General features: G+C 38.5%; 1 protein-coding gene and 1 long non-coding RNA gene across 12 annotated transcripts in view; one reads left to right on the plus strand and one right to left on the minus strand.

The window, feature by feature from the left end:
• The window catches only part of LOC141172846 (CMP-N-acetylneuraminate-beta-galactosamide-alpha-2,3-sialyltransferase 4-like), a 479971-nt gene that overhangs the window by 212262 nt on the left and 243025 nt on the right, over positions 1–24684 (plus strand). Inside the window, exon 1 of one of the 10 annotated variants that reach the window (XM_073657419.1) lies at positions 2142–2264. The exons of the other annotated variants lie outside the window; for them this stretch is intronic. Coding sequence (XP_073513520.1) covers positions 2217–2264 — 48 coding nt within the window. The 5' untranslated portion in view covers positions 2142–2216. Of the gene's footprint in view, positions 1–2141; positions 2265–24684 lie in introns of those variants that run through there. 10 annotated transcript variants of the gene reach the window in all.
• LOC141172848 (uncharacterized) overlaps positions 1–24684 on the minus strand; it is an 86889-nt gene that overhangs the window by 59312 nt on the left and 2893 nt on the right. Inside the window, exons 2-3 of one of the 2 annotated variants that reach the window (XR_012252541.1) lie at positions 11560–11594; positions 10630–10730 (exon numbers count right to left, since the gene is read on the minus strand). The exons of the other annotated variant lie outside the window; for it this stretch is intronic. This is a non-coding gene — a long non-coding RNA (uncharacterized lncRNA). Of the gene's footprint in view, positions 1–10629; positions 10731–11559; positions 11595–24684 lie in introns of those variants that run through there. 2 annotated transcript variants of the gene reach the window in all.

A 24684-nucleotide genomic window follows, 5' to 3' on the forward strand; every position in this document is an offset into this window, starting at 1 on the left:
CAAGTATATAACTACTATAATACTGCCCCTATATACAAGAATATAACTACTATAATACTGCCCCCTATGTACAAGTATATAACTACTATAATACTGCCCCTATGTACAAGAATATAACTACTATAATACTGCCCCCTATGTACAAGTATATAACTACTATAATACTGCCCCCTATGTACAAGAATATAACTACTATAATACTGCCCCCTATGTACAAGTATATAACTACTATAATACTGCCCCTATGTACAAGAATATAACTACTATAATACTGCCCCCTATGTACAAGTATATAACTACTATAATACTGCCCCTATATACAAGAATATAACTACTATAATACTGCTCCTATGTACAAGAATATAACTACTATAATACTGCTCCTATGTACAAGAATATAACTACTATAATACTGCCCCTATGTACAAGGATATAACTACTATAATACTGCTCCTATGTACAAGAATATAACTACTATAATACTGCCCCCTATGTACAAGAATATAACTACTATAATACTGCCCCCTATGTACAAGAATATAACTACTATAATACTGCCCCTATGTACAAGAATATAACTACTATAATACTGCCCCCTATGTACAAGTATATAACTACTATAATACTGCCCCTATATACAAGAATATAACTACTATAATACTGCCCCCTATGTACAAGTATATAACTACTATAATACTGCCCCTATGTACAAGAATATAACTACTATAATACTGCCCCCTATGTACAAGTATATAACTACTATAATACTGCCCCCTATGTACAAGAATATAACTACTATAATACTGCCCCCTATGTACAAGTATATAACTACTATAATACTGCCCCTATGTACAAGAATATAACTACTATAATACTGCCCCCTATGTACAAGTATATAACTACTATAATACTGCCCCTATATACAAGAATATAACTACTATAATACTGCCCCTATGTACAAGAATAGAACTACTATAATACTGCTCCTATGTACAAGAATATAACTACTATAATACTGCTCCTATGTACAAGAATATAACTACTATAATACTGCCCCTATGTACAAGGATATAACTACTATAATACTGCTCCTATGTACAAGAATATAACTACTATAATACTGCCCCCTATGTACAAGAATATAACTACTATAATACTGCCCCCTATGTACAAGTATATAACTACTATAATACTGCCCCTATGTACAAGAATATAACTACTATAATACTGCCCCCTATGTACAAGTATATAACTACTATAATACTGCCCCTATATACAAGAATATAACTACTATAATACTGCTCCTATGTACAAGAATATAACTACTATAATACTGCTCCTATGTACAAGAATATAACTACTATAATACTGCTCCTATGTACAAGAATATAACTACTATATCACTGCCCCTATGTACAAGAATATAATACTTTGATATTTGACTTTTGACCTATTTTTTTCTCTTAGATGAAATTGTTCTTTATGTCATTTTCTGTAGAATTTACAGACTTTTCTATGTTACTGAAGCTTCTATACAATTGTATAATTATATGTGGAGCCGCTTCTATGTTGCAGTCTATAGGAGTCTTATGTTCTGGTTACTGTTTTTGTAACATTTTTCCTGTTCTCTTGGCTGTAAAATCACTGTGTTCAAAATGCAATTTTGTTGCTGTTTTTTTTTGTTTGTTTGCGGCATTTTAGCAGCATTTTTTTGTGGGGGAAAGTGCGGATTACACTTGTAATTTGTCTACAATATATCTTTAATAAAGTTAGTTTTATTAATCAAAAATGGTGCTGTTCATGTGTTTTCTGCACTTTCTTATTGCTTTCTGTGGGTGAAAAAAAACCACTGCCAAAACCTTGAAAGAATTGACGCTGCAGATTTTAAAAAATGCTGCAATTCTCAAATTCAGTCAGGAAAAAAACCCAAGCGTGTGCTGGAGGTTTGTGAAATCCCGTAGGTTTTCCTGACGCTGCTTGTGACCATTTGCTCGGTGCTGTACTGTGCGCTGGTGATGGATTCCTGCAGGTTTACTGTGACGCTGGACTGTGCTCATGATGGGGATTTAATAGGAGAGTACGTGGAATCTGAAGTGACACTGAGCAAACAGGACTGATCAAAGTACAATTCATGTTGGTAGATATGAAGAATGACATTAATGACAGAGTGTTAGAAATGGTTACACGGGAAGGTGCAGAAGAGGAGGTGTGCGGAGATGGAGGATACGACAGGCGGGAAAGAAGTTCTGCCCTGCCGCAGATTTGTATGTAACACCGATATGCCGACCAATGGAAGTAGTACTGTGTAGTCTTTACGATCAGTGAGGATAGTACTGTGTAATCTCTATGATGATTGGTGGGAGTAGTACTGTTTAATCTGTGATGAGCCGTGGAGTAGTCCTGTGTAATCTGTGATGAGCGGTGGAGTACTCCTGTGTAATCTGTGATGAGCGGTGGAGTAGTCCTGTGTAATCTGTGATGAGCGGTGGAGTAGTCCTGTGTAATCTGTGATGAGCGGTGGAGTAGTCCTGTGTAATCTTTGATGAGCGGTGGAGTAGTCCTGTGTAATCTGTGATGAGCGGTGGAGTAGTCCTGTGTAATCTGTGGTGAGCAGTGGAGTAGTTCTGTGTAATCTGTGACGATTGGTGGAGTAGTCCTGTGTAATCTGTGATGATTGGTGGAGTAGTCCTGTGTAATCTGTAATGAGCGGTGGAGTAGTCCTGTGTAATCTGTGATGATTGGTGGAGTAGTGCTGTGTAATCTGTGATGAGCGGTGGAGTAGTCCTGTGTAATCTGTGATGATTGGTGGAGTAGTCCTGTGTAATCTGTGATGAGCGGTGGAGTAGTCCTGTGTAATCTGATGATTGGTGGAGTAGTCCTGTGTAATCTGTGATGAGCGGTGGAGTAGTCCTGTGTAATCTGTGATGATTGGTGGAGTAGTCCTGTGTAATCTGTGATGAGTGGTGGAGTAGTCCTGTGTAATCTGTGATGAGCGGTGGAGTAGTCCTGTGTAATCTGTGATGATTGGTGGAGTAGTCCTGTGTAATCTGTGATGAGCGGTGGAGTAGTCCTGTGTAATCTGTGATGAGCGGTGGAGTAGTCCTGTGTAATCTGTGATGATTGGTGGAGTAGTCCTGTGTAATCTGTGATGATTGGTGGAGTAGTCCTGTGTAATCTGTGATGAGCGGTGGAGTAGTCCTGTGTAATCTGTGACGATTGGTGGAGTAGTCCTGTGTAATCTGTGATGAGCGGTGGAGTAGTCCTGTGTAATCTGTGATGATTGGTGGAGTAGTCCTGTGTAATCTGTGATGAGCGGTGGAGTAGTCCTGTGTAATCTGTGATGATTGGTGGAGTAGTCCTGTGTAATCTGTGACGATTGGTGGAGTAGTCCTGTGTAATCTGTGATGAGCGGTGGAGTAGTCCTGTGTAATCTGATGATTGGTGGAGTAGTCCTGTGTAATCTGTGATGAGCGGTGGAGTAGTCCTGTGTAATCTGTGATGATTGGTGGAGTAGTCCTGTGTAATCTGTGATGAGCGGTGGAGTAGTCCTGTGTAATCTGTGATGATTGGTGGAGTAGTCCTGTGTAATCTGATGAGCGGTGGAGTAGTCCTGTGTAATCTGTGATGAGCGGTGGAGTAGTCCTGTGTAATCTGTGATGATTGGTGGAGTAGTCCTGTGTAATCTGTGATGATTGGTGGAGTAGTCCTGTGTAATCTGTGATGAGCGGTGGAGTAGTCCTGTGTAATCTGTGACGATTGGTGGAGTAGTCCTGTGTAATCTGTGATGAGCGGTGGAGTAGTCCTGTGTAATCTGTGATGAGCGGTGGAGTAGTCCTGTGTAATCTGTGACGATTGGTGGAGTAGTCCTGTGTAATCTGTGATGAGCGGTGGAGTAGTCCTGTGTAATCTGTGATAATTGGTGGAGTAGTCCTGTGTAACATTGCAGATATTTTCATAGTTTCCTTCTCCGGTGTTTCTGTCACTCAGGATTTTGTGACACACTGTGACGACATTGTGCAGCGTTCCAGCGCAGTGAGCGGATCCGGTATCGTCCGTCTTCTTTCCTGATTGTCACAATGTCATAAAATCCTCAGAATATAGAAGGAAAAGACGATGTTTATAGGGTCCCTCGCCCCGAGCCTTGTAGAGTGCATGTGTAGCACCCCGAAGGTTCGGCCGCTACAGGGGTATTGCCCCTCAACCAGAGGTGTGATATTCCACTCCCGGGTAAGGATGGAGTGTGGGCCAGGGCTCAGTTAGCTGCATACACACACTCACCCCATTTCCGGGGGACAGCTCGACGGTGCTCCCATTTATGCAGGCACAACTGACCATGTCCCTGGCTGGAGTGGGGAGGGGGGAGAGAACCCAGTGATGTAGGAGCAGAAGGGGACGGTTTCTGGAGCACAGGAAGGAGCTCATTGGGTGCAGGTCACCTGAGCTCAGACACAGAGAAGCAGATAAAAGGTGGGAGCCATCTTAAGTCAGAGAGCAGCAGAGCAGTGCAGAGCAGAGTGGCAGCTCAGTCAGAGCTGACAGGGAGCCGAGGCTCAGCCTGAGCTCAGCTCCACGAGGCAGGCCTAGAGAGAAGGCCGGGGCCAGAGAGGAGAAGAGAAGAAGGAGAAGGAAGGAAGGAGAAGAGACAGAGGAGTAGAAAGGCTCCAGAAACAAGAAGGCAGAAGGGACCCTAAGAGAGCAGAACGGACAGCAACCGTTGCAAACCCGCGTTATATCGGGTGAAGGGTCAGGCCGTGGAAGGGTACCGGATTCCCAAGTTGGTGGAGGTAAATCATCCCTCAGCCAAGAACCGGAGGTCGTGATCATTTATTGGTGCGACCCCCCGCCAAACCTGCTAGGAAGGCTCCATATAGGATAGCGGGAAGCGGAGGCCAACGCTTACCCGACACGGTCTGCGGTAGCTGGACAGAAGTTTGGTCACTGGTGGGGCACAAGAGGCCAGAGAAAGGACAGAAGGGGGTCCTGTCCCATACTCCTGAATTGCCTGGGGGTTGACCGAGCCCCTCAACTGGTGGACGCAGCACGGCTTGGGCAGTCATTGCTGACAGAGGTGACTTGGAAAACAACTGTGAGTAAAAACCCAGGACTGCACCATTGGACTCAGTGTGATTTCTGCTGCGCCTGCACTATCACCCCCAGCATCCTATTACACTGCCCTGAGGCTACACTCTTCCCGTGGGGAGTTATCCTATCCCTGTGCTGCACACTAACACCAGCCTCAGCGGTCTGCCTTGCAGCGGCGGTCATCCCTGACCGCAATCCACGGGTGGCGTAGTCGGACATTCAAAACACTGATAAATAGACTGCCACAATTTGGTCTGACCACCCTGAGCCACGGGATCGGGTTGCCACTACTACCCCCATCAGCACCGTACACCAGAAGGCCCGGTTCCGGGTACCCCACTGCTCAGGGGGCGAGTCAGCTTTGGCGTAGTCGGCAGAATTGTGACCAACCCGCCACAAACGGGTATTGCGTGCCTGAAAAGACTGTAATACTTATCTTGTGGAGTTTCCCGCCATCCGCGGCCATTTTCCCGCCATCGGGCACCATCTTTGGGATTCCGCGTGGGAAGAAGAGGGGCGTGGACGCCGAAAGCACGCGAGATCTGAAGCCCCGCCCTATGCTCTGACGCTGCGCAAGGTCCTGGAAGGAGTCCAGCGAGCGCTGACGTCAGCAGCGCTCGACGCCAGGTCCTCGACGCAGACCATCGCCTGCGGAGCTGCGGCTTACGGAGGAGAAAGAAGAGAAGGTAGGCCGCGGTTCACCAGGGGGGAGGAAGACGCCCAAGATGGAGGGAACTTCAGTCGCAGGTGCGGCCGCTGCCATGGTAATGCCGTTCTCCATGCCGTGTACACCGGGGGCGGTGCTGCAAGTGATCGGCGGCGCCCAAGCCCCGGCGAAGCTTCTCATGGATCGGGAGGTGATGGGCCGAGCTGAAGCGGTCGCGGGAGCAGGTAGGAGTGATGTCCCTGTCCTGGACGCAGCTGGCGCTGCACCATCCCTGGTCCCCCAGTCAGAACCGCTCACCCCGGGTACTCAAACCCCAGACCTGTACCCTGGTAATCACGTCATCTGCACCAGGCACAGCGGTGAGAAAGGGTGGTATGCCCTCAATGTCCGGAGGGTGGAGGAGGAACATTACCAGGAGAACTGCTACCCAGAGGACCCGGACGGGTCTGAAGAGTATGGCGAGGAGGAAGAAGGTGCGCAGGGAGGACACCGCTACTAAGGAGCGGCAGCGTACCAATGTACATAGTTGCGCGTCAGGGTGAAGGAACTGTTACAGAGAGTTACCCGGTATCGGGTCAGTTAAAACCGGCTGAGGACTGGGAGCAGCCAACTTATTGAACTATCCGGCCGAGGACTGGGAGCGGTCAATCTTGTACATAATTGCACTTCTTAAAGTGCCCCCTACTTGTTTTATAAGAAACCACAACAACAACTGACCTCAGAACAAAAACCCGTTAGAGGTGGCAGAAGACGAGGTCCAGCAGCTGGATCAGCTACGCCCTGCAGCCACCCCAGGGCCTACGTTGAGGGTTTACGAACGGGTCCCTCATGTTTGTGTTTATAAGTTTGCATTTTGTAGAGAGATGGACACCTGGTTGCGAAGCGCACTGTGACCAGTTAACCAAAGTTTTACATGAAGAATGTTTACAAGAAAAATGTTTTATATGTGACACATGTGATTATAAAATCGAAAAGAGTTTTATACTGTTTTAGATATGTGAAGAAAGTCTTAAAATAACTGCTGAAAGAGAAAATGTGCCAGTAACGTTAAAAGAGAAGAATTGCCTCCCATAAAGGGATGAGTTATAATGGTTTATAATCTTATATGTGAATGCATTCTAAAAACTTGCATGTTTTTGAATTGTCTTTTGCTTTGTTCCAGCCCGAGGACGTGCTGTTGTTTACCAGGGGGGAATGTAGCGCCCTGAGGGTTCGGTTGCTACAGGGGTACTGCACCTCAACCAGAGGTATGATATTCCACTCCCAGGTAAGGATGGAGTGTGGACCAGGGCTCAGTTAGCTGCATACACACACTCACCCCATTTCCGGGGGACAGCTCGACGGTGCTCCCATCTTATTGCAGGCACAACTGACCATGTCCCTGGCTGGAGTGGGGAGGGGGGAGAGAACCCAGTGATGTAAGAGCAGAAGGGGACGGTTTCTGGAGCATAGGAAGTAGCTCATTGGGAGCAGGTCACCTGAGCTCAGACACAGAGAGCAGATAAAAGGTGGGGGCCATCTTAGGGGGGAGTTCAGTCAGTCAGAGCAGAGTGAAGGAGTAGAGAGCTGACAGGGAGCAGCGGCTCAGCCTGAGCTCAGCTCCACGAGGCAGGCCTAGAGAGAAGGCCGGGGCCAGAGAGGAGAAGAGAAGAAGGAGAAGGAAGGAAGGAGAAGAGACAGAGGAGTAGAAAGGCTCCAGAAACAAGAAGGCAGAAGGGACCCTAAGAGAGCAGAACGGACAGCAACCGTTGCAAACCCACGTTATATCGGGTGAAGGGTCAGGCTGTGGAAGGGTACCGGATTCCCAAGTTGGTGGAGGTAAATCATCCCTCAGCCAAGAACCGGAGGTCGTGATCATTTATTGGTGCGACCCCCCGCCAAACCTGCTAAGAAGGCGCCATATAGGACAGCGGAGGCCAACGCTTACCCGACACGGTCTGCGGTAGCTGGACAGAAGTTTGGTCACTGGTGGGTCACGAGAGGCCAGAGAAAGGACAGAAGGGGGTCCTGTGCCATACTCCTGAATTGCCTGGGGGTTGACCGAGCCCCTCACCTGGTGGACGCAGCACGGCTTGGGCAGTCATTGCTGACAGAAGTGACTTGGAAAACAACTGTGAGTAAAAAAACCCTGGACTGCACCATTGGACTCAGTGTGATTTCTGCTGTGCCTGCACCATCACCCCCAGCATTCACCTACACTGCCCTGAGGCTACACTCTTCCCGTGGGGAGTTATCCTACCCCTGTGCTGTACACCAACACCAGCCTCAGCGGTCTGCCTTGCAGCGGCGGTTATCCCTGACCGCAATCCACGGGTGGCGTAGTCGGACATTCAAAACACTGATAAATAGACTGCCACAATTTGGTCTGACCACCCTGAGCCACGGGATCGGGTTGCCACTACTACCCCCATCAGCACCGTACACCAGAAGGCCCGGTTCCGGGTACCCCACGGCTCAGGGGGCGAGTCACAGGCGGCGTATTATAGGGGAGCTGCTGCTATCAGTCACACAGGAGCCGTCAGCAAGGGCTCCTCTCACCGATAGCTGGGATCTGGCTGATAACAGAGAGTAATAGATTGTAGTCCCCTCCTACAGTCAGATTCGCAGGGTTCAGCTTCTCTCTGATGCTCCGGATCTATCGGCCTTTGTGGGGTTTGTATCGCACATCTTGGGCTTAGATACACGCCGTGTCCTGACACCCCCGCGGGGCTTCCTATCTGTAGTTATCTCTCCGGTTGTCGGGGTCTTCCTCGCCCGCTCGCTCTGGCGTTTTGCCTTCAGTATAAGCGCAGCAGTTATGGTCGTTCTCTCGGCTTCCATGCTGACGGTTTCCATAATGAGTGTCCTGACGACTCTCGCACATATGACCTTAGTGTGATCTGCTGCCCCTTAGTTCTGTAACAATGTAGCAGTGCCGAGAGTGCTGCAATAATATGTAATCTGTGCTGTTACATTGGACTGCAGGGAACATTATGGCTGTTATCTGTTTTTGGTGGCATTTGTGCACAATGTAGAGGGATCAGACGTGTGCATGTTAGCGGTACTATGATGTGCACAGTATGGCAGCCGTAGGTGATGCAGAGATTTCCCCTCTTGCCCCATGCACAGCACAGTTGTGCTCAGTCGCCCCGCACTGGATTAGGTGAGTCCTTCTGATTGTTCCTCTTTCACGGCTTCGTCATGAATGGACAATGCTGCGGTGCAGGTGATTACTCATATTCTCTGCCGTCATTTCCACAACACCGCTGTAACCGCGCAGTTGAGCAATGCCGGGCAGAGGTTTCAGAGAAATTCCCATCTGCAAATATTAATGAAGGATTTTGCTGTGGTTGTGCTGCAGATTTACCGTGGATTTCACCCAGTTCATTGCAAAAGGAGAAATCTGCCCTGAAATCCACTTATTCACACCGCAGATATTGAAATCCATCTTCAGGGCAATTTCTGCTCAGACATTTTCAACAACTTGTAGGTGAGATCTGTCAGTGTTTCTGTTAATTTGTACGGCTGAGGCAGAATCAGTCTCCTTCCTCCTCTGGCAGCTGAGACTATGTGCCCTTCTTACTACACCTATAGGAGTTTCTAAATTATACCGTCACCTGCAGCAGATTCTCCCGCTCCTCCAGTGACAAGTAGGCAGAAAGCTATTTCTATTGGCTTCTCGCAGTGATCAGAGGACGACTGTGCAAAGAACTGAATTTGGGGAGAATGACTGAGCGTGTGTGTCCTCCAGCACTCGGCTCATTGGGTGGAGGGGACTGAGCGTGTGTGTCCTCCAGCACTCGGCTCATTAGGTGGAGGTGACTAAGCGTGTGTGTCCTCCAGCACTCTGCTCATTAGGTGGAGGTGACTGAGCGTGTGTGTCCTCCAGCACTCGGCTCATTAGGTGTATGTGACTAAGCGTGTGTGTCCTCCAGCACTCGGCTCATTAGGTGGAGGTGACTGAGTGTGTGTGTCCTCCAGCACTCGGCTCATTACTTGGAGGGGACTGAGCATGTGTGTCCTCCAGCACTTGGCTCATTAGGTGGTGGTGACTAAGCGTGTGTGTCCTCCAGCACTCGGCTCATTAGGTGGATGTGACTAAGCGTGTGTGTCCTCCAGCACTCGGCTCATTAGGTGGAGGTGACTGAGTGTGTGTGTCCTCCAGCACTCTGCTCATTACTTGGAGGGGACTGAGCATGTGTGTCCTCCAGCACTTGGCTCATTAGGTGGTGGTGACTGAGCGTGTGTGTCCTCCAGCACTCGGCTCATTAGGTGGAGGGGACTAAGCGTGTGTGTCCTCCAGCACTCGGCTCATTAGGTGGAGGGGACTGAGCGTGTGTGTCCTGCAGCACTTGGCTCATTAGGTGGAGGTAAAAACCTAAAGAGACTGTAGTAAAAGTTGGTATACATGCAGCATGTAGGCGCATGTTCACACTGGCCACTAAACAGACAAACCCAAGATAAAAAATAATAAGCAAATACCATGCAGTAAATAAATAGCAATAGTGCATGAAAATAGTATAGGGTGCTTAGTTAACATAATTATGAGTAGAAATGTAAAAGCCATCCCACCACGTCACGGTGACCCTATTTGTGACGGTTCTAACCTCTAATATTGAAACCTTACCATATGTCAAGTGATGTACATGTGGAGAAGGACTGAGACCCGGCTAGTGGACACGCAGCCATAGGGAACTACATGAAAGTGATGTCCAGCTGAAGGAAAAGGCTCTATCTGCAAAGATTTAACACATTGTTACACTATTCCTTACACATAGAAAACTTTTGGTCCATTGTGCACATTTTGATCGCTGTGTAGGAGCCCATCTCTCTTACATGAGACCCTACACTGAGCAGACCCCCTCCTTGTGCCTAGTCTCTGCTTTTATCATACTTTACCTTTGCTCTTTGATCTGTTCCCTCCCGAGTTTATGACTTGTTCTTGTGAGTTGCCACTTTCCAGGGCAGATTAGTTAATGGGATCCATAACTATTGGGTGAGACTGTTGGGAGAAGAACTTCACTTTAACACAATGGAGTAAGTTTATCTTGGATGGAAGAAGCAATTCTCTTCCTGTACTGCAAAACAAATCCTAATACAGCAATATAGTAAAGTCCTGAGCCGTCCGGCCCCTCGCTGACCTCAGGCCGCTGTCTTCATCTACACACTAATATCTGTGAATTAGCATCGATTTGCACTAAAATTTAGACAAGAAAATCTGCAAATTTACACTTGAGATAATTTTTGACTTTTAAAAATATTTAATTCCACCGCAGAATTTTACAATTGTCCTTTACATAAACCGGAAATGTCCTCAAATTACAAGATGAAACAATTTCACAACCATAAAAAGACGAGAAGATTTCATCACAGCGGCAGCAGCAACGTTTCCTTATCAGATTTGTCATTGTTTCCAGATACTTTTATTGTAATTGTTCACAGGAACTAGAGGTGCAAATGTACATAATGTTATCTGCAGGATGGGACAATGTATCCAAAGCAACGGAGCTAATGTCTGAGACCGTCAAATGTGATGGGCGAAATAGTATATTAGTTTAAAGGTTTTATTCCCATCTTCATAAGATTGATATTGTCACATTGTTCTAGCAAAAACAAAAACAAGCACTTCTGCAATTTACTGCTTCTTAAGATCTTTAGCCATTCTTCAGCTATTAATTCTGTATTTTCTTTGTTTACAGCCAGGCAGCAGAACACGTGCAGTGCTCACAAGCTCTTTTCTATTGAGCTTGAAAGCATTGTTTTAAAAGTTGAACAGGATCATTGAAGCCGCAGCTACCTCCTAATCTAGCCAACTTTACAGTATTACTTACACAATAGACACAGTGGTCGGTCTCCTAGCAACGAGCTGTAAACGAAAGGACAATATTAATAGCTCAAGAATGGATGAACAAATTAATAAGCAGAAAATGGCAGAAGTACTTGTTTATTTTTACAAGAACTATCCAACAGTATATATATATATACAGTGTTATTGTTTAAAATATTGTATAGATCTGGCAGTATTATAGTAGTTATATTCTTGTACATAGGAGAACTATTATAGTAGTTATATTCTTGTACATAGGGGGCAGTATTATAGTAGTTATATTCTTGTACATAGGAGCAGTATTATAGTAGTTATATTATTGTACATAGCAGCAGTATTATAGTAGTTATATTCTTGTATATAGGAGCAGTATTATAGTAGTTATATTCTTGTATATAGAGGCAGTATTATAGTAGTTATATTCTTGTACATAGGAGCAGTATTATAGTAGTTATATTCTTGTATATAGGGAGCAGTATTATAGCAGTTATATTCTTGTACATAGGTCGCAGTATTATAGTAGTTATATTCTTGTACATAGGAGCAGTATTATAGTAGTTATATTCTTGTACATAGGGGCAGTATTATAGTAGTTATATTCTTGTATATAGGGGGCAGTATTATAGCAGTTATATTCTTGTACATACGTGGCAGTATTATAGTAGTTATATACTTGTACATAGGGGGCAGTATTATAGTAGTTATATTCTTGTACATAGGAGCAGTATTATAGTACTTATATTCTTGTACATAGGGGGCAGTATTATAGTAGTTATATTCTTGCACATAGGGGGCAGTATTATAGTAGTTATATTCTTGTATATAGGAGCAGTATTATAGTAGTTATATTCTTGTATATAGAGGCAGTATTATAGTAGTTATATTCTTGTATATAGGAGCAGTATTATAGTAGATATATTCTTGTATATAGAGGCAGTATTATAGTAGTTATATTCTTGTACATAGGGGGCAGTATTATAGTAGTTATATTCTTGCACATAGGGGGCAGTATTATAGTAGTTATATTCTTGTATATAGAGGCAGTATTATAGTAGTTATATTCTTGTACATAGGAGCAGTATTATAGTACTTATATTCTTGTACATAGGGGGCAGTATTATAGTAGTTATATTCTTGTACATAGGGGGCAGTATTATAGCAGTTATATTCTTGTACATAGGGGCAGTATTATAGTAGTTATATTCTTGTACATAGGGAGCAGTATTATAGCAGTTATATTCTTGTACATAGGTGGCAGTATTATAGTAGTTATATACTTGTACATAGGGGCAGTATTATAGTAGTTATATTCTTGTACATAGGAGCAGTATTATAGTACTTATATTCTTGTACATAGGGGGCAGTATTATAGTAGTTATATTCTTGCACATAGGGGGCAGTATTATAGTAGTTATATTCTTGTACATATGGTGCAGTATTATAGTAGTTATATTCTTGTATATAGAGGCAGTATTATAGTAGTTATATTCTTGTATATAGGAGCAGTATTATAGTAGATATATTCTTGTATATAGAGGCAGTATTATAGTAGTTATATTCTTGTACATAGGGGGCAGTATTATAGTAGTTATATTCTTGCACATAGGGGGCAGTATTATAGTAGTTATATTCTTGCACATAGGGGCAGTATTATAGTAGTTATATTCTTGTACATAGGAGCAGTATTATAGTAGTTGTATTCTTGTACATAGGGGGCAGTATTATAGTAGTTATATTCTTGTACATAGGGGCAGTATTATAGTAGTTATATTCTTGTACATAGGGGGCAGTATTATAGTAGTTATATTCTTGCACATAGGAGCAGTATATAGTAGTTATATTCTTGTACATAGGGGCAGTATTATAGTAGTTATATTCTTGTACATAGGGGCAGTATTATAGTAGTTATATTCTTGTACATAGGAGCAGTATTATAGTAGTTATATTCTTGCACATAAGAGCAGTATATAGTAGTTATATTCTTGTACATAGGGGGCAGTATTATAGTAGTTATATTCTTGCACATAGGGGGCAGTATTATAGTAGTTATATTCTTGTACATATGGTGCAGTATTATAGTAGTTATATTCTTGTATATAGGAGCAGTATTATAGTAGATATATTCTTGTATATAGAGGCAGTATTATAGTAGTTATATTCTTGTACATAGGGGGCAGTATTATAGTAGTTATGTTCTTGTACATAGGAGCAGTATTATAGTAGTTATATTCTTGCACATAGGGGGCAGTATTATAGTAGTTGTATTCTTGCACATAGGAGCAGTATTATAGTAGTTGTATTCTTGTACATAGGGGCAGTATTATAGTAGTTATATTCTTGTACATAGGGGCAGTATTATAGTAGTTATATTCTTGTACATAGGGGGCAGTATTATAGTAGTTATATTCTTGCACATAGGAGCAGTATATAGTAGTTATATTCTTGTACATAGGGGCAGTATTATAGTAGTTATATTCTTGTACATAGGGGCAGTATTATAGTAGTTATATTCTTGTACATAGGAGCAGTATTATAGTAGTTATATTCTTGCACATAGGAGCAGTATATAGTAGTTATATTCTTGTACATAGGGGGCAGTATTATAGTAGTTATATTCTTGCACATAGGGGGCAGTATTATAGTAGTTATATTCTTGTACATATGGTGCAGTATTATAGTAGTTATATTCTTGTATATAGAGGCAGTATTATAGTAGTTATATTCTTGTATATAGGAGCAGTATTATAGTAGATATATTCTTGTATATAGAGGCAGTATTATAGTAGTTATATTCTTGTACACAGGGGGCAGTATTATAGTAGTTATATTCTTGTACATAGGAGCAGTATTATAGTAGTTATATTCTTGCACATAGGGGGCAGTATTATAGTAGTTGTATTCTTGCACATAGGAGCAGTATATAGTAGTTATATTCTTGTACATAGGGGCAGTATTATAGTAGTTATATTCTTGTACATAGGGGCAGTATTATAGTAGTTATATTCTTGTACATAGGAGCAGTATTATAGTAGTTATATTCTTGCACATAGGAGCAGTATATAGTAGTTATATTTTTGTACATAGGGGCAGTATTATAGTAGTTATATTCTTATACATAGGGGCAGTATTATAGTAGTTATATTCTTGTACATAGGGGGCAGTATTATAGTAGTTATATTCTTGCACATAGGAGCAGTATATAGTAGTTATATTCTTGTACATAGGGGCAGTATTATAGTAGTTATATTCTTGTACATAGGGGCAGTATTATAGTAGTTATATTCTTGTACATAGGAGCAGTATTATAGTAGTTATATTCTTGCACATAGGAGCAGTATATAGTAGTTATATTCTTGTACATAGGGGGCAGTATTATAGTAGTTATATTCTTGCACATAGGGGGCAGTATTATAGTAGTTATATTCTTGTACATATGGTGCAGTATTATAGTAGTTATATTCTTGTATATAGAGGCAGTATTATAGTAGTTATATTCTTGTATATAGGAGCAGTATTATAGTAGATATATTCTTGTATATAGAGGCAGTATTATAGTAGTTATATTCTTGTACATAGGGGGCAGTATTATAGTAGTTATATTCTTGTACATATGAGCAGTATTATAGTAGTTATGTTCTTGTACATAGGGGCAGTATTATAGTAGTTATATTCTTGTACACAGGGGGCAGTATTATAGTAGTTATATTCTTGTACATAGGAGCAGTATTATAGTAGTTATATTCTTGCACATAGGGGGCAGTATTGTAGTAGTTGTATTCTTGCACATAGGAGCAGTATATAGTAGTTATATTCTTGTACATAGGGGCAGTATTATAGTAGTTATATTCTTGTACATAGGGGCAGTATTATAGTAGTTATATTCTTGTACATAGGAGCAGTATTATAGTAGTTATATTCTTGTACATAGGGGCAGTATTATAGTAGTTATATTCCTGTACATAGGGGGCAGTATTATAGTAGTTATATTCTTGCACGTAGGAGCAGTATATAGTAGTTATATTCTTGTACATAGGAGCAGTATTATAGTAGTTATATTCTTGTACATAGGGGGCAGTATTATAGTAGTTATATTCTTGTATATAGGGAGCAGTATTATAGTAGTTATATTCTTGTACATAGGGAGCAGTATTATTGTGGTTATATTCTTGTACATAGGGGGCAGTATTATAGTAGTTATATTCTTGTACATAGGGGGCAGTATTATAGTAGTTATATTCTTGTATATAGGAGCAGTATTATAGTAGTTATATTCTTGTACATAGGGGGCAGTATTATAGTAGTTATATTCTTGTACATAGGAGCAGTATTATAGTAGTTATATTCTTGTACATAGGCGCAGTATTATAGTAGTTATAGGCTTGTACATAGGGGGCAGTATTATAGTAGTTATATTCTTGTATATAGGGAGCAGTATTATAGTAGTTATATTCTTGTACATAGGGAGCAGTATTATTGTGGTTATATTCTTGTACATAGGGGGCAGTATTATAGTAGTTATATTCTTGTACATAGGGGGCAGTATTATAGTAGTTATATTCTTGTATATAGGAGCAGTATTATAGTAGTTATATTCTTGTACATAGGGGGCAGTATTATAGTAGTTATATTCTTGTACATAGGAGCAGTATTATAGTAGTTATATTCTTGTACATAGGCGCAGTATTATAGTAGTTATAGGCTTGTACATAGGGGCAGTATAATAGTAGTTATATTCTTGTACATAGGGGGCAGTATTATAGTGGTTATATTCTTGTACATAGGGGGCAGTATTATAGTGGTTATATTCTTGTACATGGGGAGCAGTATTATAGTGGTTATATTCTTGTACATAGGGGGCAGTATTATAGTAGTTATAGGCTTGTACATAGGGGCAGTATTATAGTATTTATATTCTTGTACATAGGGGGCAGTATTATAGTGGTTATATTCTTGTACATAGGGAGCAGTGTTATAGTGGTTATATTCTTGTACATAGGGGGCAGTATTATAGTAGTTATATTCTTGTACATAGGGGGCAGTATTATAGTAGTTATATTCTTGTATATAGGAGCAGTATTATAGTAGTTATATTCTTGTACATAGGGGCAGTATTATAGTAGTTATATTCTTATACATAGGAGCAGTATTATAGTAGTTATATTCTTGTACATAGGGGCAGTATTATAGTAGTTATATTCTTGTACATAGGGGGCAGTATTATAGTGGTTATATTCTTGTACATAGGGGCAGTATTATAGTAGTTATATTCTTGTACATAGGGGCAGTATTATAGTGGTTATATTCTTGTACATAGGGGCAGTATTATAGTAGTTATATTCTTGTATATAGACAGCAGTATTATAGTAGTTATATTCTTGTACATAGGAGCAGTATTATAGTAGTTATATTCTTGTACATAGGGGCAGTATTATAGTAGTTATATTCTTGTACATAGAGGCAGTATTATAATGGTTATATTCTTGTACATACGAGCAGTATTATATTAGTTATATTCTTGTACATAGGAGCAGTATTATAGTAGTTATCTTCTTGTACATAGGGGCAGTATTATAGTAGTTATATTCCTGTATATAGGAGCAGTATTATAGTAGTTATATTCTTGTATATAGGAGCAGTATTATAGTAGTTATATTCTTGTACATAGGGGCAGTATTATAGTAGTTATATTCATGTACATAGGGGCAGTATTATAGTAGTTATATTCTTGTATATAGGAGCAGTATTATAGTAGTTATATTCTTGTGCATAGGAGCAGTATTATAGTAGTTATATTCTTGTACAGAGGAGCAGTATTATAGTAGTTATATTTTTGTACATAGGGGACAGTATTATAGTAGTTATATTCTTGTACACAGGGGGCAGTATTATAGTAGTTATATTCTTGTACATAGGGGCAGTATTATAGTAGTTATATTCCTGTACATAGGAGCAGTATTATAGTAGTTATATTCTTGTACATAGGGGCAGTATTATAGTAGTTATATTCTTGTACATAGGGAGCAGTATTATAGCAGTTATATTCTTGTACATAGGGGAAGTATTATAGTAGTTATATTCTTGTACATAGGAGCAGTATTATAGTAGATATATTCTTGTACATAGGGGCAGTATTATAGTAGTTATATTCATGTACATAGGGGCAGTATTATAGTAGATATATTCTTGTACATAGGGACAGTATTATAGTAGTTATATTCTTGTACATAGGAGCAGTATTATAGTAGATATATTCTTGTAGATAGGGGCAGTATTATAGTAGTTATATTCATGTACATAGGGGCAGTATTATAGTAGTTATATTCTTGTACATAGGGGCAGTATTATAGTAGTTATATTCCTGTACATAGGAGCAGTATTATAGTAGTTATATTCTTGTACATAGGGGCAGTATTATAGTAGTTATATTCTTGTACATAGGGGCAGTATTATAGTAGATATATTCTTGTACATAGGGGCAGTATTATAGTAGTTATATTCATGTACATAGGGGCAGAATTATAGTAGTTATATTCATGTACATAGGGGCAGTATTATAGTAGTTATATTCCTGTATATAGGAGCAGTATTATAGTAGTTATATTCTTGTACATAGGGGCAGTATTATAGTAGTTATATTCATGTACATGGGGACAGTATTATAGTAGTTATATTCTTGTACATAGGAGCAGTATTATAGTAGATATATTTTTGTACATAGGGGCAGTATTATAGTAGTTATATTCATGTACATAGGGGCAGTATTATAGTAGTTATATTCTTGTATATAGGAGCAGTATTATAGTAGTTATATTCTTGAACATAGGGGCAGTATTATAGTAGTTATATTCTTGAACATAGGGGGCAGTATTATAGTAGTTATATTCTTGTACATAGGAGCAGTATTATAGTAGTTATATTCATGTACATAGGGGCAGTATTATAGTAGTTATATTCTTGTACATAGGAGCAGTATTATAGTAGATATATTCTTGTACATAGGGGCAGTATTATAGTAGTTATATTCATGTACATAGGGGCAGTATTATAGTAGTTATATTCTTGTACATAGGAGCAGTATTATAGTAGATATATTCTTGTACATAGGGGCAGTATTATAGTAGTTATATTCATGTACATAGGGGCAGTATTATAGTAGTTATATTCTTGTATATAGGAGCAGTATTATAGTAGTTATATTCTTGTACATAGGAGCAGTATTATAGTAGTTATATTCCTGTACATAGGAGCAGTATTATAGTAGTTATATTCTTGTACATAGGGGGCAGTTTTATAGTAGTTATATTCTTGTACATAGGGGGCAGTTTTATAGTAGTTATATTCTTGTACATAGGGGGCAGTATTATAGTAGTTATATTCTTGTACATAGAGGCAGTATTATAGTAGTTATATTCTTGTACATAGGGGGCAGTATTATAGTAGTTATATTCTTGTATATAGGAGCAGTATTATAGTAGTTATATTCTTGTACAGAGGAGCAGTATTATAGTAGTTATATTCCTGTACATAGGAGCAGTATTATAGTAGTTATATTCTTGTACATAGGGAGCAATATTATAGTAGTTATATTCTTGTACATAGAGGCAGTATTATAGTAGTTATATTCTTGTACATAGGGGGCAGTATTATAGTAGTTATATTCTTGTATATAGGAGCAGTATTATAGTAGTTATATTCTTGTACAGAGGAGCAGTATTATAGTAGTTATATTCCTGTACATAGGAGCAGTATTATAGTAGTTATATTCTTGTACATAGGGGGCAGTATTATAGTAGTTATATTCTTGTACATAGGGGGCAGTATTATAGTAGTTATATTCTTGTACATAGGAGCAGTATTATAGTAGTTATATTCTTGTACAGAGGAGCAGTATTATAGTAGTTATATTCTTGTACAGAGGAGCAGTATTATAGTAGTTATATTCCTGTACATAGGAGCAGTATTATAGTAGTTATATTCTTGTACAGAGGAGCAGTATTATAGTAGTTATATTCCTGTACATAGGAGCAGTATTATAGTAGTTATATTCTTGTACATAGGGGGCAGTATTATAGTAGTTATATTCTTGTACATAGGGGGCAGTATTATAGTAGTTATATTCTTGCACATAGGAGCAGTATTATAGTAGTTATAGTCTTGTACATAGCAGCAGTATTATAGTAGTTATATTCTTGTACATAGGGGCAGTATTATAATAGTTATATTCTTGTACATAGGAGCAGTATTATAGTAGTTATATTCTTGTATATAGACAGCAGTATTATAGTAGTTTTATTCTTGTACATAGGGAGCAGTATTATAGTAGTTATATTCTTGTACATAGGGGGCAGTATTATAGTAGTTATATTCTTGTACATAGGGGCAGTATTATAGTAGTTATATTCTTGTACATAGGGTCAGTATTATAGTAGTTATAGGCTTGTACATAGGGGGCAGTATTATAGTAGTTATATTCTTGTACATAGGAGCAGTATTATAGTAGATATATTCTTGTACATAGGGGCAGTATTATAGTAGTTATATTCATGTACATAGGGGCAGTATTATAGTAGTTATATTCTTGTACATAGGAGCAGTATTATAGTAGTTATATTCTTGTACATAGGAGCAGTATTATAGTAGATATATTCTTGTACATAGGGGCAGTATTATAGTAGTTATATTCATGTACATAGGGGCGGTATTATAGTAGTTATATTCTTGTATATAGGAGCAGTATTATAGTAGTTATATTCTTGTACAGAGGAGCAGTATTATAGTAGTTATATTCCTGTACATAGGAGCAGTATTATAGTAGTTATATTCTTGTACATAGGGGGCAGTATTATAGTAGTTATATACTTGTACATAGGGGGCAGTATTATAGTAGTTATATTCTTGTACATAGGAGCAGTATTATAGTAGTTATATTCTTGTACAGAGGAGCAGTATTATAGTAGTTATAGTCTTGTACATAGGAGCAGTATTATAGTAGTTATATTCTTGTACATAGGGGCAGTATTATAATAGTTATATTCTTGTACATACGAGCAGTATTATATTAGTTATATTCTTGTACATAGGAGCAGTATTATAGTAGTTATATTCTTGTACATAGGGGGCAGTATTATAGTGGTTATATTCCTGTACATAGGGGGCAGTATTATAGTAGTTATATTCTTGTATATAGACAGCAGTATTATAGTAGTTATATTCTTGTACAGAGGAGCAGTATTATAGTAGTTATATTCCTGTACATAGGAGCAGTATTATAGTAGTTATATTCTTATACATTGGGGGCAGTATTATAGTAGTTATATTATTGTACATAGGAGCAGTATTATAGTAGTTATATTCTTGTACATAGAGGGCAGTATTATAGTAGTTATATTCTTGTACATAGGAGCAGAATTATAGTAGTTATATTCTTGTACATAGGAGCAGTATTATATTAGTTATATTCTTGTACATAGGAGCAGTATTATAGTAGTTATATTCTTGTACATAGGAGCAGTATTATAGTAGATATATTCTTGTACATAGGGGCAGTATTATAGTAGTTATATTCTTGTACATAGGGGGCAGTATTATATTAGTTATATTCTTGCACATAGGAGCAGTATTATAGTAGATATATTCTTGTACATAGGAGCAGTATTATAGTAGATATATTCTTGTACATAGGGGCAGTATTATAGTAGTTATATTCTTGTACATAGGAGCAGTATTATAGTAGTTATATTCTTGTATATAGGAGCAGTATTATAGTAGTTATATTCTTGTACATAGGAGCAGTATTATAGTAGATATATTCTTGTACATAGGGGCAGTATTATAGTAGTTATATTCTTGTACATAGGGGGCAGTATTATAGTAGTTATATTCTTGTACAGAGGAGCAGTATTATAGTAGTTATATTCTTGTACATAGGGAGCAGTATTATAGTAGTTATATTCTTGTTCATAGGGGCAGTATTATAGTAGTTATATTCTTGTACATAGGTGGCAGTATTATAGTAGTTATATTCTTGTACATAGGAGCAGTATTATAGTAGTTATATTCTTGTACATGGGGGCAGTGTTATAGTAGTTATATTCTTGTACATAGGGGCAGTATTATAGTAGTTATATTCTTGTACATAGGGGGCAGTATTATAGTAGTTATATTCTTGTATATAGGGGGCAGTATTATAGTAGTTATATTCTTGTACATAGGGGGCAGTATTATAGTAGTTATATTCTTGTAGATAGGAGCAGTATTATAGTAGTTATATTCTTGTACATAGGGGGCAGTATTATAGTAGTTATATTCTTGTACATAGGGGGCAGTATTATAGTAGTTATATTCTTGTACATAGGGGCAGTATTATAGTAGTTATATTCTTGTACATAGGGAGCAGTATTATAGTAGTTATATTCTTGTACATAGGACCAGTATTATAGTAGTTATATTCTTGTTCATAGGAGCAGTATTATAGTAGTTATATTCTTGTACATAGGAGCAGTATTATAGTAGTTATATTCTTGTACATAGGGAGCAGTATTATAGTAGTTATATTCTTGTACATAGGGGGGCAGTATTATAGGAGTTATATTCTTGTACATAGGACCAGTATTATAGTAGTTATATTCTTGTACATAGGGGGCAGTATTATAGTACTTATATTCTTGTACATAGGAGCAGTATTATAGTAGTTATATTCTTGTTCATAGGACCAGTATTATAGTAGTTATATTCTTGTACATAGGGGGCAGTATTATAGTAGTTATATTCTTGTACATAGGTGGCAGTATTATAGTAGTTATATTCTTGTACATAGGAGCAGTATTATAGTAGTTATATTCTTGTACATGGGGGGTAGTGTTATAGTAGTTATATTCTTGTACATAGGGGCAGTATTATAGTAGTTATATTCTTGTACATAGGGGGCAGTATTATAGTAGTTATATTCTTGTAGATAGGAGCAGTATTATAGTAGTTATATTCTTGTACATAGGAGCAGTATTATAGTTGTTTTATTCTTGTACATAGGGGGCAGTATTATAGTAGTTATATTCTTGTACATAGGGGGCAGTATTATAGTAGTTATATTCTTGTAGATAGGAGCAGTATTATAGTAGTTATATTCTTGTACATAGGGAGCATTATTATAGTAGTTATATTCTTGTACATAGGAGCAGTATTATAGTAGTTATATTCTTGTACATAGGGAGCAGTATTATAGTAGTTATATTCTTGTACATAGGACCAGTATTATAGTAGTTATATTCTTGTTCATAGGAGCAGTATTATAGTAGTTATATTCTTGTACATAGGGGGTAGTATTATTGTAGTTCTACTCTTGTATATAGGGGCAGTATTATAGTAGTTATATTCTTGTACATAGGGGGGCAGTATTATAGGAGTTATATTCTTGTACATAGGACCAGTATTATAGTAGTTATATTCTTGTACATAGGGGGCAGTATTATAGTACTTATATTCTTGTACATAGGAGCAGTATTATAGTAGTTATATTCTTATTCATAGGACCAGTATTATAGTAGTTATATTCTTGTACATAGGGGCAGTATTATAGTAGTTATATTCTTGTATATAGGGGGCAGTATTATAGGAGTTATATTCTTGTACATAGGAAGCAGTATTATAGTAGTTTTATTCTTGTACATAGGGGCAGTATTATAGTAGTTATATTCTTGTACATAGGGGCAGTATTATAGTAGTAATATTCTTGTACATAGGGGCAGTATTATAGTAGTAATATTCTTGTACATAGGGTCAGTATTATAGTAGTTATATTTTTGTACATAGGGGCAGTATTATAGTAGTTATATTCTTGTACATAGGAGCAGTATTATAGTAGTTATATTCTTGTACATAGGAGCAGTATTATAGTAGTTATATTCTTGTACATAGGGGCAGTATTATAGTAGTAATATTCTTGTACATAGGGGCAGTATTATAGTAGTAATATTCTTGTACATAGGGTCAGTATTATAGTAGTTATATTTTTGTACATAGGGGCAGTATTATAGTAGTTATATTTTTGTACATAGGGGCAGTATTATAGTAGTTATATTCTTGTACATAGGGAGTATTATAGTAGTTATATTCTTGTACATAGGAGCAGTATTATAGTAGTTATATTCTTGTACATAGGGGACAGTATTATAGTAGTTATATTCTTGCACATAGGGGCAGTATTATAGTAGTTATATTCTTGTACATAGGAGCAGTATTATAGTAATTATATTCTTGTACATAGGGGACAGTATTATAGTTATATTCTTGTACATAGGGGCAGTATTATAGTAGTTATATTCTTGTACATAGGAGCAGTATTATAGTAGTTATATTCTTGTAAATAGGAGCAGTATTATAGTAGTTATATTCTTGTACATAGGGGCAGTATTATAGTGGTTATATTCTTGTACATAGGGGCAGTATTATAGTAGTTATATTCTTGTATATAGGGGGCAGTATTATAGGAGTTATATTCTTGTACATAGAGGCAGTATTATAGTAGTTATATTCTTGTATATAGGGGCCAGTATTATAGTAGTTATATTCTTCTACATAGGAGCAGTATTATAGTAGTTATATTCTTGTATATAGGGGCCAGTATTATAGTAGTTATATTCTTGTACATAGGAGCAGTATTATAGTAGTTATATTCTTGTACATAGGAGCAGTATTATAGTGGTTATATTCTTGTACATAGGGGCAGTATTATAGTAGTTATATTCTTCTACATAGGAGCAGTATTATAGTAGTTATATTCTTGTATATAGGGGCCAGTATTATAGTAGTTATATTCTTGTACATAGGAGCAGTATTATAGTAGTTATATTCTTGTACATAGGGGCAGTATTATAGTGGTTATATTCTTGTACATAGGGGCAGTATTATAGTAGTTATATTCTTGTATATAGGGGGCAGTATTATAGGAGTTATATTCTTGTACATAGGGGCAGTATTATAGTAGTTATATTCTTGTATATAGGGGGCAGTATTATAGGAGTTATATTCTTGTATATAGGGGCAGTATTATAGTAGTTATATTCTTGTACATAGGGGACAGTATTATAGTAGTTATATTCTTGTACATAGGGGACAGTATTATAGGAGTTAT

This window comes from Phyllobates terribilis, unplaced genomic scaffold (genome assembly GCF_046119375.1).
Source record: "Phyllobates terribilis strain yellow unplaced genomic scaffold, ASM4611937v1 Scaffold_12__6_contigs__length_324123572, whole genome shotgun sequence".
Lineage (NCBI taxonomy): Eukaryota > Metazoa > Chordata > Amphibia > Anura > Dendrobatidae > Phyllobates > Phyllobates terribilis.